At 48.7% G+C, this 16,268-nt stretch overlaps 1 protein-coding gene across 4 annotated transcripts in view; it reads left to right on the plus strand.

Annotated features, from left to right (window-relative positions):
* Positions 1 to 16,268, plus strand: part of LOC122862635 (rho guanine nucleotide exchange factor TIAM2) — a 59,247-nt gene that overhangs the window by 28,905 nt on the left and 14,074 nt on the right. For all 4 annotated transcript variants that reach the window (XR_006374821.1, XM_044168146.1, XM_044168147.1 and 1 more), the window contains 5 exons: positions 1,725 to 2,211; positions 2,483 to 2,658; positions 4,093 to 4,317; positions 7,119 to 7,304; positions 7,475 to 7,621. Coding sequence is in view for 3 of the 4 variants with exons in the window: in XM_044168146.1 (XP_044024081.1) it covers positions 1,725 to 2,211; positions 2,483 to 2,658; positions 4,093 to 4,317; positions 7,119 to 7,304; positions 7,475 to 7,621 (1,221 nt within the window). In the remaining variant the exon portion in view is untranslated. The remainder of the gene's footprint in view (positions 1 to 1,724; positions 2,212 to 2,482; positions 2,659 to 4,092; positions 4,318 to 7,118; positions 7,305 to 7,474; positions 7,622 to 16,268) is intronic.

A 16,268-nucleotide genomic window follows, 5' to 3' on the forward strand; every position in this document is an offset into this window, starting at 1 on the left:
AGGCTAAAATATTTGTCATTTAACATATGTTTTTAATTTAATTATGATACAGTAAATGTATACATGAAAAGGAAATACATATAACAGTGTGTATTGTATTCCGCTTTATTTCTTTGTTGGATTTGTTTATATTTAGGCATTTTAAATCTTCCACATACATGTAGCTATATAAAAGTACTTGTAGCAGTAACAGTAGCACTAGTAGTTGTGTATGATATGCACTATTAGTAGTTACTTCCAATTTTCTTACGTATGTTTTTTAATTTTCCTTTTTCACACATTTCAATTTAAGCTCTTCTGTTTTCCATTTCAGGAGTTCAAATGTCACTTTCCATTTTCAAATTACCATTTCAAAATGTCTTTGTCCACATTTGTCATTTCAACACCCAGTTTCCTTTTTTCAGTTTCCCTTTTCTTTAACATTTGATTAGTAGAGTATTACGACATAATACTTTTTTCTAATAATATTTTTGTCATTTTCCCTTCAAATTCGAATTTTGTGTAAAATGGTCCTCCATACATGGTAGTAGTACATACACTACTATTACTAATAGTAGTGGTATGTGTTTGTATGTAAATCACTTAAATATAGTAGCTATTACCATGAAAACACTGCATAAATAGACTTTAAACATCTAATATTTCGTATTATAACATTTGAAACATTTCTTATCCAATGGCTGGACAAAATAATACGACTACCTGACAGTGTGGTACAGTCCGTAAATACTACTCTACTTTTGTGATACTTGTAATATTCAGTTTATGATTTACATCCACATTGTTTATTATAATTGATATGAGAGCTACTGCTGGAAGATTAATGGTTCTGCATTAAAGGAACAAAACATATTAACACCCAGTTATCTGTAATGAAGGGGAAAGTTCTGCTTGTTAAAACTAACTCATAAACACTTCTGACTCTTTAAAAGCAGATTTACTGAACGACTCCGGCAGAGAAACAGTATAAAGTTCAGAGAAACTATATAAAGTCACACTTTGGTGTTAAAGTTAAATCTGGAGATAATCTATATTTATGTTACTGTCAATAAATCCAATGAAAAGACTCAAACCAGCATCATGTCGCTCCGTCTCTCAGTACCGTCTGACTTCCTGTCTGCGGCTCTCAGCTGCGAGCCCATTGGCTCCTGCTGAAGACGTAAATCTTTAAAAACACAGATCTATAGTTTGATGTTTAAAAAGGCTCAGTAGTTTCCTCAAACAGCTGCTCGCTGTAGTTTTTATCAGACCAACAGGAGGAAACAGAGCATCTGTCGGGGACTATTTCCAGCGGCGGATGAATCCACATGTGGTGCTGTAGTGAGTGTTTGGGGCAGCAGGACGGTGTGTGTGGGGCTGAGTCAGAATAAACTACAGTGTGTGTGTTCATGGTGATGAAGGAACATGTCACCCAGGGCAACAGAGCGGCTCGCTGGTGTGTTTTAATATATCATATATCAATATCAGGCTGTGATACTCACACAACACTGGTTAGCAGATACATTCAGTGTGTTCAGGGTTTGAGTCTGAACGTGAGATTTGATGAAAATCAGAAAAATATTAAATATCACCCAACTTATACTTATGTTATGTTATTTTTATGTTAAAGGGCAATAAAATCATGAGTTTTATGTTCCTCCTAGTGGCCACATGATGAATCACAACAACACTGCTTCCTCTTTTCCGCTGCGGCTCTTTTTGTGCCTCTTCTGATTCCTCCTCAGGAGCCGTACGGCAGCGACACCGGTGATGTTGTCGTCAACGGGTTGGACTCTGGGCTGGGTGGCTGCAGCACACTGTGGTCCTCCAACCCTCTCCACACTCTGAACCACAACCAGAACCAGTTCCCACCAGTCCACTGCGGCTCCTCCAGAAGCCTGAACCAGAGCGGCGACGTTCAGCGGCAGAACGTCTACGAGAACTTCATGCAGGAGCTGGAGACGGGCTGCAGCAGCGCAGCCGACCGGACAGAGCCCTCCGAGGGGGATGGAGAGGAGGAGGAGGAAGAGGAGGACGAGGGGGAGGAGGAGATGGATGGGGAGGTGGACGTGGGAGGAGGGGAGCAGCTGGACGTCCTGTTTGAGAAAGAGCAGGGTGTGGTGCGACGGGCCGGATGGCTCTCCTTCAAAGCTCTCATCACCGTCAATAAGGACAGGAAGCTGGAGCTGGTGGCTCGCCGCAAGTGGAGACACTACTGGGTCACGCTGAAAGGTGCGTCCCTCTGCCTGGACGGCGGAAATCAGATCATTATTTAGTCTTCATTAGATATTCGGCCTTCCACTATGATTTCTCCACCTATTTTCCGCCTCAGCGTGTGTTTCCAGCTGTTGGGGAGTTTTAAAAAGCAGTATAAAGCCTACGAAGCAGAATGTGTGGAGTACAGAAGATGATATCTCTAGTAAATGGGCCGAATGTTCCTGTTGCTTAAATGGGTGTGGGTGACGGAGTCCCGGGGAAATAATAGATTATTCTGCCCCCGCAGGTTGCACTCTTCTGTTTTATGAGACGTATGGGAAGAACATCAGTGCTGAACAGGAGCTTTCTCCTCGCTACGCTCTGCTGGCCGACGACAGCATCGTCCAGGCCGTCCCCGAACATCCCAAGAAGGAACACGTCTTCTGTCTGAGCAACTCGCACGGAGACGTCTACCTGTTCCAGGTGAGGACAGACAAAAGGGCACGTAATTTATTTATTTTATTAGTGTTTCTTTATTATTTATTTCTGTGTTTCATTTGCAATGGTTTGGTGGTTTGTCAGAAGTTCAAACCCGTAAGACAAACCAGTCCCCGAGATCCGAAATCACGAACAGACGTGATTCACAAACAATCAAATCTGAATCTCTTGTTTCTGTAAATAACTCTGGTGCTTTGACATTTTTAACATTTCTGAGTAAAACTGCAGCGGTTTTCCTGGAAGCTCTCGTCCCATTCCTTCTTTATTTGAATCCTCTCCGTTTTCTCTTGATTGCTGGCTGCATTTCTTTTCCCGTCATACTCTGTCATTTCAGTCCCAGAACAGTGTGAATGAATGGGACGTAGTGTTGTCGAGGGCTGTGGTTTCTCTCCAGCACAGAACCACCAGCGTCACCACAAACATGCACAGAGCCTGAGTACATTTATGGATTTTCTCTGCATCTGTTTTCATGGGTGATGACTGTCGAGCTGGCAGCTGACACTGAAGGAAAGATGGGTGAAATCCAGTCCTACAGAGGATAGCTGCTCAGGAGACAAAGCTAAAGCTATGCGTTTGTATTTACGTTTGTATTGTATGTAAATGTGTAGCTTTGGAAATGTTGGAAGATGGATTTTTCTCTTTTGATGGAGTTAAGCTAGCAGTTTCCCCCTGCTTCCAGTCTTAGTGCTAAGCTAGGCTAAACATGTCCTGGACCTATCAGTGCACTGGACACACACAGATGTAACTCACGTCTGGTAAATGGGAACAGTCGTGTGTTTTTACATTACAAGCAGCAAAAAGCAAGACTTAAGATGGGCCGAGATCACAGAAGAGGTCTAAAAATAGATGCAACGCATTTCCTGTGTTCTCGCTGGCAGCGGCGTTGTTGACCCGAGATTCGACAGGGGAACATCGATCTTCTCTCGCCATTTTTACGAGCTCAGAAAGCACTTTTTTATTCCCAGAGTAACCCTCACTCCTCTCAGCTGTGGAGTGTGTTTACAGGCACACAGATCGCAGGCGGTCTATCTACAACTCGTCTCCATGGTTCCCCAGAGGGATCACTGTGGACCGGGGGGGGGGCGTGAATGGCACTGAGGTGACTGGGAGCATTTGTCAGGAGCTGAAGATGGAGGGTGGAGGAGGGTGAAAGCCCTCTAATGGGAGTCACGACACCCGGCTAATTACTGCAACAAATGTTTGGCTTTACGACAAGGAGCCGCTCAGTCCTCCTAAACAGAAACACCTGTTAGTGCCGTGAAATGAGAGCTGCTGGGCTCCTGTTGGCCACAAACTTTCATTCTTAAAGCATCTGAAACATTTGCATTCAGGCCAGTGCAGCTTTGAAACAGTGAATAAACATAAATGAAATTAATTCTGCCTCCTCCTCCTCCTCCTCCTCCTCCTCCTCCCACCCAGGCCACCAACCAGACCGACCTGGAGAACTGGGTGACGGCGATCCACTCGGCGAGCGCCTCGCTGCTGGCCAAGCGTCAGGGGAAGGAGGACACGCTGCGTCTCCTCCGCTGCCAGAGCCGCTCGCTGCTGCACAAGATCGACATGGACGGAAAGATGAAGAAGATGGCCGAGCTGCAGCTGTCCGTCATCAAGGAGCAGAAGAACAGGAAGGCCGTGGAGAGCCAGGTCAGTGTGGGAGAGTTCACTGCGAGGCCGTTAGCGTTGTTACTGAACATGTCGGACTCTCTGAGATGTTCTGCCGGGGTCACAGGTTCGGTTCCCTTCGGGGTTCAGTGGGTCCAGCAAGGCACTAACAGCGGTGTCCCCGTACTGAAAATATATACAGAGCTCCTTTATCCTGCAAAACACTCCAGAATATTTCCTTCCTTTCTCTGTTTCACTGTGAACTGAATATCTTTGGGTTTGGGACTTTTGACTAATCAATAATGAAAACAAGCATCAGCTGCAGTCTGATATACTGATGACCCTGTACGGCACAAGTATATCGCTGCATTACTTCCCCAGACTGATACGCTTCTGAATGTGTCTTCTGACTGTGTAAAGGGAAAAGTAAAACGTCTAAATCTCAGTCAAGTCATAAAATGTGGTGAACAAAGAGTCAGTTCAGTCTTCAAGGTCTAATTTTTCCACAAAACGGGACAAAGGTCCTGGCAGGAGAGGTGAGGTACTTCCACTTTACTGTTGTTGAGGACGTTGTCTAGAAGAAAAACGACTTGATGAAGATTCAGCTGGGATCGAAGCGTCTTCCACTTAAATAAATCACTTGGTGGTTTGGAGTCGGTGTGCAGGCGTTACTCTTTCAATGTTTTCATATCAAGAAAAGTCTGGCTGGTTCAAATAATATCACACAGTCGTTTTTTAACTTGATTTGAAGACTCAGCAACAAACAAAATGACTTGATTTCATGCAGAATATTGATAGAAATGCGGCTTGTTATAATAAACTAAACAGCCCATTCAAAGGGAGGCTCCGCCTGTGTGTGAAGGACCGCGGAGACCCTCGGCTCAGGTAAAACCAGCAGTGATGAGGGGTCTTATGAAGCAGTTAGCGTCCTGCTGGCGGTGTGAGCAGCTCTGAGAGCCAGAGGAAACTCTCTGCGCTAACGGTAAGACGTCTTTACATAACAAACAGCCTTGAGGATGTTCTGGCAGGAGAATGTCCAAGCTCAGTCTCACGTGGAGTCGAGCTTAATATCTGTTCCAGATGTTTCGGCTGTTACCGGCAGCCTGAAACAACACACGGCTTCCCGCTAACGATAGAGCCAGATGAGGCTGTTGAGAGTGACATCATGAACCACATGTGGAGGTGGTGACAGCAGCATGAACACCACCAGCTCACCAACCGAACCCGGGTGAGAGAAAATACACCCTCTACCAGCCGAGTGACGCGCGATCGTCTCGGTGTTTTTTCCCAAAAGGATGGACCCGAATCCCATTGTGGCCATTTGGACTTTATGTCCCATTCTTGAGCTTTAAAGCTTAAGAACTAAAATGGACATTGTCATTATATTTTAAAGTAATTGCCCACTATCCCGTCTGATTGTTCCACCCTGTCCCTGTAGTCGCACCAGATACAGATTGAGCTTACATCACTTGTTTTTATTTTAGTTACATATCTGTAACCACCCACAGCACCTTATACATTTGTATTATTGAGTATTGTAATTTATTACATTTGAACTAACCACAGACACTCGACTTGCTCCTCTTCTGTCGAGCCGTAGGGCTTATGGGAAATGGTGTTTGTTAAAAATCATTCATTTGGAATAAACAACAATATTAGCCACATGACATACTGTTTGGTCCGAGGCTGGGGTTTTAGGTAGAATTGTTACAAATGTTAATGAGGTTTTGAATGACGTTTTCTTTCTTATACGTTCTGGTTTCACTCCGGCTCTCTGTAGTCCACTGGGACCATTAGTAGCTGAGTGGTAGTTGATGGCTCTCCAGCTTAAACTAAAGCAGCAGCGCTGACATGTAGAGCTGAATCACAGTTACAGTAACTGGAAGGAAAGACCCGCTCCAGACTGTGTGCATCAGTTAGCAGCTGCTTAATCTCTTTCTGTGAACTGTGAAACTGATCCCAGCGCTGCTGCTTGAGCTCAGACGTCCTCGGACTGCAGATTAAAGGCTAATCTTACTGCTCGACATTCAATTTCAGATGTACTCTCTTGGGGGGGGGGGGGACAGAGGAGAGGTTGGAAAACGGACGAAAGCCACGATTTTATATTTTTATATTTTACTAAACAGAGTTGGAATTGTGTTTTTAATAAGGATGTCCGATTGTCTTTAAGTTTGTGTGTGCGTGTACTCGAAGTGGCGTGGGAAAGAGTCGGGGAGGAAGGAGAAGGGGGAGAAAGATGAAAGGGAGGACAGGATGGAGAGAGGGAGGGAGAGGACAGAAGAAGAGGGGGAGGAGAGGAGATGTTTAGACAAAATAACTACCAACTTCCTCGCAACAAAGAAGAGAGCAGCAGTAACAGAAGCAATAAACAACACGCATGGACATGTATTACTTCACATGACCACATACGGCCGTGAAATGAACCTATGAAATGAGTCTATTTGGTATTTCGGTGCGGTGTAAGTCCTGCGCTAACAGGCCCCGTCATGTTCACGTCATATTGTGTAGACGGTAGTTCTACTACTTCTAAATCGTGTGCAGTTGTGGACAAAGAACGAGGCCTTCTCACGGAAACGGCTAGCAGCTAATTAGCTCGAATCTCTGCGACAGCTTGAGTTTAGCAAATAAGTTAGCTAACTGTTAGCCCGCTAACTAGCAGTGTGACTGACCTACAACGTCCTAACACGACATGATATATTAATACTAAACTATCCGTCCCAGCCAACACCAGCTTCCTCCTGACCCCGCCTCCATCTAATCCAAGTCAATGGGTGTAAAAAGAAACCAGTACAGCAGGATACAGTATATCTATGTATGACCCTGTTGTGTGCTGCTGTGTTCAGATCCAGCAGTGGGACCAGAACCTGGAGAAACTGAACCTGGATCTGTTCCGGCTGCGGTGCTATCTGTCCAGCCTGCAGGGCAGCGAGCTCCCGAACCCCAAGAGCCTCCTCGCTGTGGCCAGCCGGCCCTCCAAGAGCATGCTGGGACGCCTGGGAGTCTTCTCTGTGTCCTCCTTCCACGCCCTGGTGAGAACTGGCACCAGGATTCAGGCCTGGAGGCGGAAACCTACAGTTTCGGTCCAACCAGCTCGAATGCTTAACGTTTTTAGACAGACAGGTGAAAACAACCTCCATCTTGTGTTCGTATCGTTTTCAAACAGCGAGTCTCTCGTGTCGGACCTCTCCTCTGTCCTCAGGTGTGCAGTCGAGATGAGGTGGTGCTGAGGCGTCGGTGCCGGTCTCTGTCAGGAGGGAACACCAGGAGGAGGGGCCTGCCGTCCTCTCTGATGGCTCTGGACGGACTGAACAGACGCAGCAGGGACGGCAGGCACGCCGCGCCCCAGGTAATACACCGTGCCGACGACCTGGCGACGGAGCGCTGTGCTCGTTCTGAGGGTCGTGTTTTACTTTCACTGCATATCAGCGAACAAACGCTCTTTTCCTAAGAGAGAGGTTTATTTAATGTAAATGATCGTTTACCACACGTCCGCACTTCTTTTCCTTCGTTGTTTTAGCTGCAGTGGTTTGTGTTTCTGCTGCTGAAGTCTCTACTGTTAAACTGAAGTTTTGACTCAGAGATATTTTGCTTCACACGCCGGCAGGATGGTGACGGAGTCCTTTTTACGGAGCTCCGATAAGATGTCAGATTCGAGCGGCTTGATAAATTCCCACATCCCCTCGTAAAACGTCCACTTAGTTCACGTTTCAAATGACCCAGTAGCGGTTGTAACTTCAGCCCCTTATGTAACACCGTCAGACGCGTTCGTGGCACATCTGTCCATGTTAACAGTGTATAACTCCTGTTTCCTGTAGCTGTCTCTGATACCTGCACCAGGTGACAGAACCACGTTCATCTCTGGTGTAATTCAGCTTCTCTTCCTCCGAACGCATCAGGGTGGACTGGCACCGTACAATCCTTCCATCCAACAATTTTTGTTTCCTCAACGCTTCGGTACGACGCCACTGCGGACACGTCGGCGGCCGAGAAGTCTGGGATTTTTTACCACATATTCATCGGCTTTCGGAGCAGTTTAGAGACCTCTCGTCCGTGGTGGCGGCAAAAGTCGAGCGTGAAAGTTCGTTCTTGACCTTGGAAACAGCCGACAAGAAGATCTAAACCCAGCGTCCACCTGCTAGCTTTTTCTGGAGCTTTCATCCGTTTTATTGTCTCTTACAGATGTCTCTCCTCACAAAGCCAGGATGCATTTTCCTTCGTTCACGGTGAAAAAGGCTCATTCAGAATTTACCTGAGACTTCATTCATTTGCAAAACGCTGCACAACAGATGATTGACAGCCCTCTGTTTGCTCAGATGTCACCTTAAACCCTTCCGACAAGTGACCGGATGAACGCGCTGCTGCTGGACTCTGATTGGTCTCTGCTTTCGTCTTTACAACTGTAAAAAAAAAAAAAACTGTTCTGGAAACTCAGAACTGCCAAAACCTCCTGAACAAGTTTTGAGGAGAAAAACAGTCCGTGCTTCATTTTATAAGGACTTAATTTGATCGTTTTTTTTTATAAGTTTCAGGAGTTTTGAGAGTGATGTCGTCATCTAAACACTCCCCATAGTTCTGATTGGTCAGTCTTACAGCTGCTGATTCTCAGTGGTGGTTTTTCAGGTGGAAATCTTGCGGTTGAACTCGGGCTGTGGCCCTTTGTTGCATGTTATACTCTCTCTCTCTCCTGTTGTCTGTCGGCCTCAGCTCCCACAGCTCTCCAAAAAAGGCTAAATGCCAAAAAAAAAAAAAAAAAACAGTCTCGCATGTTGCAGTCCGTCTTTACGAGACAGATTGTTGGTCCCTCTTTCTTTCTGGTTCTGCTGAATCTCAGCGCTTCAACTATGGATCATCAGCCAGCTGCAGTTCCCATCGTCCTCGGCTCCTGAGGGCCCCTTCTTGATAAACAGCGAGCTATTTTAGGACCCAGAGAGTCTGGGATTTAGAGTCCAGAGGAGATAAATCTCTCTGCAGCCGAAGGTTTGTTTTGGCTCTGTGTTTTGACAGACGGAGGCTGTACACACCTCCGTGTTAACACCACGACACGTGTTCCTGTTGACACTCTGAGGCTCTCGGTGTGAACTTTTATGGACCTGACGGGTAAAGAAACTGGAAACATGGAGGATCTCAGCATGTAACCTAATCCTTCCTGCCCTCAAGCAAGGCGTGTTTCCTCCTGCTTTTTCAGTGGATGACTCATTTTACTTCTGTTGGTCTTTCTTCTCTCCTGGTCGACATTAAAGGTGGGGCGTGCGATTCTGGAGAAATCCAGAACACCATGACACAGAGCGAACAGCGACACAGCAACATTAACTAACTAACGTTAGCTAGGTTGTGGGTTAGCTTAGCTAGGCTGTGGGTTAGCAAACTGTCGCTACAGTAGCTGCTGCTAAGCTAACAGCCTGAGAGGACGAGACGGTTTCCCAGAGCCAGCACAGCAGCTCCAGACAGCGACGCTCACAACTCTCCTGCTGCTACAGCTAACATCACAACAGCATGTCTTAAAGTAGAAAGTCAGACATTCGCTGTCTAAACGTCTTCTGGGGTTACAGACAGCTTTCTGAACACATCTGACGAAGTAAAAGGTGAAATAAAAGCCTCTTCATATCCTCAATACTCAGCCTTTTCTCAGGTGTAAATAACTTCAGGGAGCACCAGCAGTCATTCGCCTCTCGACGGGCCACTGCAACCTGCAAGGTTCGAGGGGGTAGCTTAGCTAGCACTACTGCTAGCACGCTAATCTGCTAGCATGTTTACTGTCGGCTGCCTCTATTGGCTGTGCGAGCTATTACGATGTTACTGACTGTGGGTGTGACCATGTTGTTTAAGGTGACTTACTTTGAAGGGATCCTCAAACGTGTTCTTTGCCTCATCGTCTTTACGTCTGAACACTTTTGCTTTGTTCAAATCAGAATCGGTGACGGAAACGCTGCAGGCTGATTTAACGAGCTTCACTTACTTTCTCTTTGCTGCAGAGTTTTAAATGAGCTTCTTGGCTGATTACCTTCTGTACAAGCAGACAAACTGCCAAAAACCAGCCTGCTGACAGCTGTCTCCATGGGTCACATGATCCTCGCCTTGCAGGTTGTAGCGGTCCGTTGAGTCCCCCATGTGGACTCCCCCCCCGTCCACATCCTTAAGTGTACTTTTGCTCTCGGCCACTTAGTTCCAGTGAAGGGAAATACTGATGCTACAGCCCACAGTCCAGTGCTATTAGGGGCAAATCAAACAGATTTACAGCTTCAGTATTTCCGTTTCCTACCTTGAAAGTAAATCCTGCCTGAATCGCGGCTCTGAGACCAAACGGACGGAGGTCGTTCAGGTTTGCGGGCAGCCCCGACCCACAGAGACGGTCTGATCTCCGAAGGACATGTGGAGTTAATTGCTGCGTGGTCTCTGCAGGAGACAAACATCTGACAGTCAGCCCACACAGTTACTGGACTCCCCCGCCCCCGCCCTCGCCCCCGCCCGCCCCGCCCTCGCCTCGCCGCCACGTCCAGGGGGGGCGGAGGAGGAGGCGGCTGTTGTTACTGTAAAAAGGTTAATGCCTTCCAGAAAACTCTGACAATGCGGCGAGCGTCAATAAAGAGCTTTTGTACTCCAGAATCCCTCCTGGATACACGTTATTTTTCACCACGTGACTCACTGGGAGTCCACCAGCAGTTCATCCATTTCCATCCAGTTTGAACTACTTTTCACGCTCCTCCTGGATCTTTAATGGGATTAAACGGTGCAGAACGCAGTAAACATAACGTGAGAACACGAAGAAGTGCACTGTGGGATACAAAAACATTTTGTACGTTTCACAACTGTTAACACTAAAGTGTCATATGTTGGCTTCAAGCCTGGAAACAAATCAATTTAACGATTCAGGGAAGTGTTTTGACGGTGAAACATTAAAGCAGATGGATGAGTAACGCAAAAACAAAGAGAGATTCGAGGACGTTTCACATGTGAAAAAAATATATTTCACACACAATAAAGAAAAGAAGTCAGGCGTGGACAGGAACATAATGGAGAAGCGTGAAATGAAATAAGTCGCGTGTGACAAACTGAAAGTTGTTTCCTCGTGCGGCGTTCCAGCTGAATCTTGACTTTGCCGACTCCCGAACGCCGCAGTGACGTGGATGACGATGTGTTCACTGTCTGTCGGTGGTCTTCGGACTCCAGACGGACTGCTGCGACTACACGAACCTGTAATTTCAGCGCAGCCCAACCCCTCGTTTTTTTTTTCCCATGATTCCCTGGGGCTAAGTCTGGTTTTGATCCGGAACAGAATTTAGTATCAACGTCTTTCTTTTCCTTTTTCCTCCACAGATCGTTTTTTAATTAAGTATAAATAGAGACCGTGGGTGTATTTTTAGTTTTGTCATGACTTCACACGTGTGTGTGTGTGTGTGTGTGTGTGTGTGTGTGTGTGTGTGTGTGTGTGTGTGTGTGTGTGCAGTTTCTACTTTCTGAAAGTTTTCTTTACGTCGAATTGTGACTTTTTCTCATAATGATGTTTTGGTTTTTGTTTTTGCTTGTGGCCTTTTAAAACCACGTAGTGAACATGACATTATGAGAAAATGACAAAATGTCGTAAAGTTGCGACTTTATCTCGTGCAATTACGACAATTTTTGGCAATTTTGCTTTTAAAGGAGTGAAACGATGGCAGAAAACTACGCAGAAGTGAATCGTAACATCATTAGAAAACAGCTGTTCTGAGAACGAAATGTCGTAAAATTACGACGGACTAACGGAACACGGCGTCCACACACTTTTGGCCATTTAGTGCATTTTGTTTGTCCAGAGTTGCCACCTGTCGCCCTTTAACCCCCCGAGGAGGAGAGGAGGAGAACAGAGAGAGGAGAACAGAGAGGAGAGGAGGAGAACAGAGAGGAGGAGAACAGAGAACAAAGAGAGGAGGAGAACAGAGAGGAGAGGAGGAGAACAAAGAGAGGAGGAGAACAGAGAACAAAGAGAGGAGGAGAACAGAGAACAGAGAGAGGAGAGGAGAGAGGAGGAGAACAGAGAGAGGAGGAGAACAAAGAGAGGAGGAGAACAGAGAGAGGAGAGGAGGAGAACAGAGAGAGGAGGAGGAGAACAGAGAGGAGAGGAGGAGAACAGAGAACAGAGAGAAGAGGAGAACAGAGAGGAGAGGAGGAGAACAGAGAGGAGAGGAGAACAGAGAACAAAGAGAGGAGGAGAACAGAGAACAAAGAGAGGAGGAGAACAGAGAACAGAGAGAGGAGGAGGAGGAGAAGAGAGACAGGAGAGGAGGAGAAGACTTTCTTTATTCAGTGTTTGGTTGGTCGGACAGCTGTTTCATAGCAACCTGCTGATCTGTAGACACACGGGGGGAAGAGGAGGGGAGGTGGGAAGAGGAGGGGGAGGTGAGGGGAGGAGGGGAGGGGGGATTAAAGCTCTGACAGCCTTTTATTCTCCCAGAATTCCTTTGTTCCTCAGTGTTAAGAGGCTGAAAATGACTCCCCCACCTCCTCTCCTCTCCACATGACCTCCGCCCCCTTTCTTCTACTCCTCTGCTCCTCTTTTAACCTCCTTCCTTCCTTCCTCCCTCCCTCTTCTTCCTCTCAGCATGATGCCTCCTCGTCCTCCTCTGCTGCTTCATCTCTAATTGGTTTTCATTTTCATCTTCTCACTTTTATTCTCGTCTCTTTGGCTCCTCTCATCATATTTCCTCTCCTCCTCCTGCTCCTCCTCTCCTTCTTCCCTCTCCTTCTTTCCTCTCCTCCTCCTCCTCCTCTCCTTCTTCCCTCTCCTTCTTCCCTCTCCTTCTTCCTTTCCTCTCCTCTCCTCCTCTCCTCTCCTCCTCTCCTTCTTTCCTCCTCTCCTCTCCTCCTCCTCTCCTCTCCTCCTCTCCTCTCCTCCTCCTCTCCTCTCCTCCTCTCCTCTCCTCCTCTCCTCCTCTCCTTCTCTCCTTCTTCCCTCTCCTTCTTTCCTCTCCTTCTTCCTTTCCTCTCCTCTCCTCCTCTCCTCTCCTCCTCTCCTTCTTTCCTCCTCTCCTCTCCTCCTCTCCTTCTTTCCTCCTCTCCTCTCCTCCTCTCCTCTCCTCCTCTCCTTCTTTCCTCCTCTCCTCTCCTCCTCCTCTCCTCTCCTCCTCTCCCTCTCCTCTCTCCTCTCCTCTCCTCTCCTTCTTTCCTCTCCTTCTTCCCTCTCCTCTTTTCCTCTACTTCTCCTCTCCTCCTCTCCTCTCTCTCCTCTCCTTCTTTCCTCCTCTCCTCTCCTCCTCCTCCTCTCCTCTCCTCCTCTCCTCTCCTCTCCTCTCCTCTCCTCTCCTCCTCTCCTCTGTCTCCTCTCCTTCTTTCCTCTCCCCTCTCTCCTCTCCTTCTTTCCTCCTCCTCCTCTCCTCCTCCTCCTCTCCTCTCCTCTCCTCTCCTCTCTCCTCTCCTTCTTTCCTCCTCTCTCCTCTCCTCTCCTCCTCCTCTCCTCTCCTCTCCTTTCTCCTCTCTCCTCTCCTCTCATTTCCTCTCCTCCTCTCCTCCTCCTCTCCTCTCCTCCTCTCCTCTCCTCTCCTCCTCCTCTCCTCTCCTCCTCTCCTTTCCTCTCCTTTCCTCTCCTCCTCTCCTCCTCCTCTCCTCTCCTCCTCTCCTCTCCTCTCCTCCTCCTCTCCTCTCCTCCTCTCCTCCTCTCCTCCTCTCCTCTCCTCTCCTTTCCTCTCCTCCTCTCCTCCTCCTCCTCTCCTCTCCTCCTCTCCTCTCCTCTCCTCCTCTCCTCTCCTCTCCTCTCCTCCTCTCCTCCTCCCCTCTTCTCCTCCTATCTCCTCCTCTCCTCTCCTCTCCTCCTCTCTCCTCTCCTCCTCTCCTCTCCTCTCCTCCTCCTCTCCTCCTCTTCCTCTCCTCTGCTCCTCCTCCTCCTCTCCTCCTCTCCTTCTTCCCTCTCCTTCTTTCCTCTCCTTCTTCCTTTCCTCTCCTCTCCTCCTCTCCTCTCCTCCTCTCCTTCTTTCTTTCCTCTCCTCTCTCCTCCTCTCTCTCTCTCTCCTCTCTTTCTCTCCTCCTCTCCTCTCCTCCTCTCCTCTCCTCCTCTCCTCCTCTCTCTCTCTCCTCCTCTCCTTCTTTCCTCCTCTCCTCTCCTCCTCTCCTTCTTTCCTCCTCTCTCTCTCCTCCTCCTCTCCTCTCTCTCTCCTCCTTTCCTCCTCTCCTCCTCTCCTCCTCTCCTCTCTCCTCTCCTCTCCTCTCCTTCTTTCCTCTCCTTCTTCCCTCTCCTCTTTTCCTCTACTTCTCCTCTCCTCCTCTCCTCTCTCTCCTCTCCTTCTTTCCTCCTCTCCTCTCCTCCTCCTCCTCTCCTCTCCTCCTCTCCTCTCCTCTCCTCTCCTCTCCTCCTCCTCCTCCTCCTCTCCTTCTTCCCTCTCGTTCTTTCCTCTCCTTCTTCCTCTCCTCTCCTCTCCTCTCCTCTCCTCCTCTCCTCTGTCTCCTCTCCTTCTTTCCTCTCCCCTCTCTCCTCTCCTTCTTTCCTCCTCCTCCTCTCCTCCTCCTCTCCTCTCCTCTCCTCTCTCCTCTCCTTCTTTCCTCCTCTCTCCTCTCCTCTCCTCCTCCTCTCCTCTCCTCTCCTTTCTCCTCTCTCCTCTCCTCTCCTTTCCTCTCCTCCTCTCCTCCTCCTCTCCTCTCCTCTCCTTTCCTCTCCTCCTCTCCTCCTCCTCTCCTTTCTCCTCCTCCTCTCCTCTCCTTTCCTCTCCTCCTCTCCTCCTCCTCTCCTCTCCTCTCTCCTCTCCTCTCCTCTCCTCTCTCCTCTCCTCCTCCTCCTCCTCCTCTCCTTCTTCCCTCTCGTTCTTTCCTCTCCTCTCCTCTCTCCTCTCCTCCTCTCCTTCTTTCCTCCTCTCCTTCTTTCCTCCTCTCCTTCTTTCCTCTCCCCTCTCTCCTCTCCTTCTTTCCTCCTCTCCTCCTCCTCTCCTCCTCTCCTCTCTCCTCTTCTCCTCCTCTCCTCTCCTCTCCTTCTTCCCTCTCCTCTTTTCCTCTCCTCCTCCTCTCCTCTCCTCCTCTCCTTTCTCCTCTCTCCTCTCCTCTCATTTCCTCTCCTCCTCTCCTCCTCCTCTCCTCTCCTCCTCTCCTCTCCTCTCCTCCTCCTCTCCTCTCCTCCTCTCCTCCTCTCCTCCTCTCCTCTCCTCTCCTTTCCTCTCCTCCTCTCCTCCTCCTCTCCTCTCCTCCTCTCCTCTCCTCTCCTCCTCCTCTCCTCTCCTCCTCTCCTCCTCTCCTCTCCTCTCCTTTCCTCTCTCTCCTCTCCTCCTCCTCTCCTCTCCTCCTCTCCTCTCCTCTCCTCCTCTCCTCTCCTCTCCTCTCCTCCTCTCCTCTCCTTTCCTCTCCTCCTCTCCTCCTCCTCTCTCTCCTCCTCTCCTCTCCTCTCCTCTCCTCCTCTCCTCTCCTCCTCTCCTTCTTTCCTCCTCTCCTCTCCTCCTCCTCTCCTCTCCTCCTCTCCTCTCTCCTCTCCTCCTCTCCTTCTTTCCTCCTCTCCTCCTCTCCTCCTCTCCTTCTTCCCTCTCCTTCTTTCCTCTCCTTCTTCCTTTCCTCTCCTCTCCTCCTCTCCTCTCCTCCTCTCCTTCTTTCTTTCCTCTCCTCTCCTCCTCTCTCTCCTCCTCTCCTTCTTTCCTCCTCTCTCTCCTCCTCTCCTCTCTCCTCCTCTCCTCTCCTCCTCTCCTCTCTCTCCTCTCTCTCTCCTCTCTCTCCTCCTCCTCTCCTCCTCTCCTCTCTCCTCCTCTCCTCTCCTCTCTCTCCTCCTCTCCTCTCCTCCTCTCCTCTCTCTCCTCCTCTCCTCTCCTCCTCCTCTCTCTCTCCTCTCTCCTCTCCTCTCCTCTCTCCTCTCCTCTCTCTCTCCTCTCTTTCCTCTCCTTCTCCTCTCTCTCCTCCTCTCCTCTCTTCTCCTCTCTCTCCTCTCCTCTCTCTCCTCTCTCTCTCCTCCTCCTCCTCCTCTCCTCTCCTCCTCCTCTCTCCTCTCCTCTCTCTCTCTCCTCTCCTCTCCTCTCCTCCTCCTCCTCCTCCTCTCCTCCTTCTCCTCTCCTCTC

The sequence above is a fragment of the Siniperca chuatsi genome, linkage group LG16, assembly GCF_020085105.1.
Source record: "Siniperca chuatsi isolate FFG_IHB_CAS linkage group LG16, ASM2008510v1, whole genome shotgun sequence".
NCBI classification, from domain to species: domain Eukaryota; kingdom Metazoa; phylum Chordata; class Actinopteri; order Centrarchiformes; family Sinipercidae; genus Siniperca; species Siniperca chuatsi.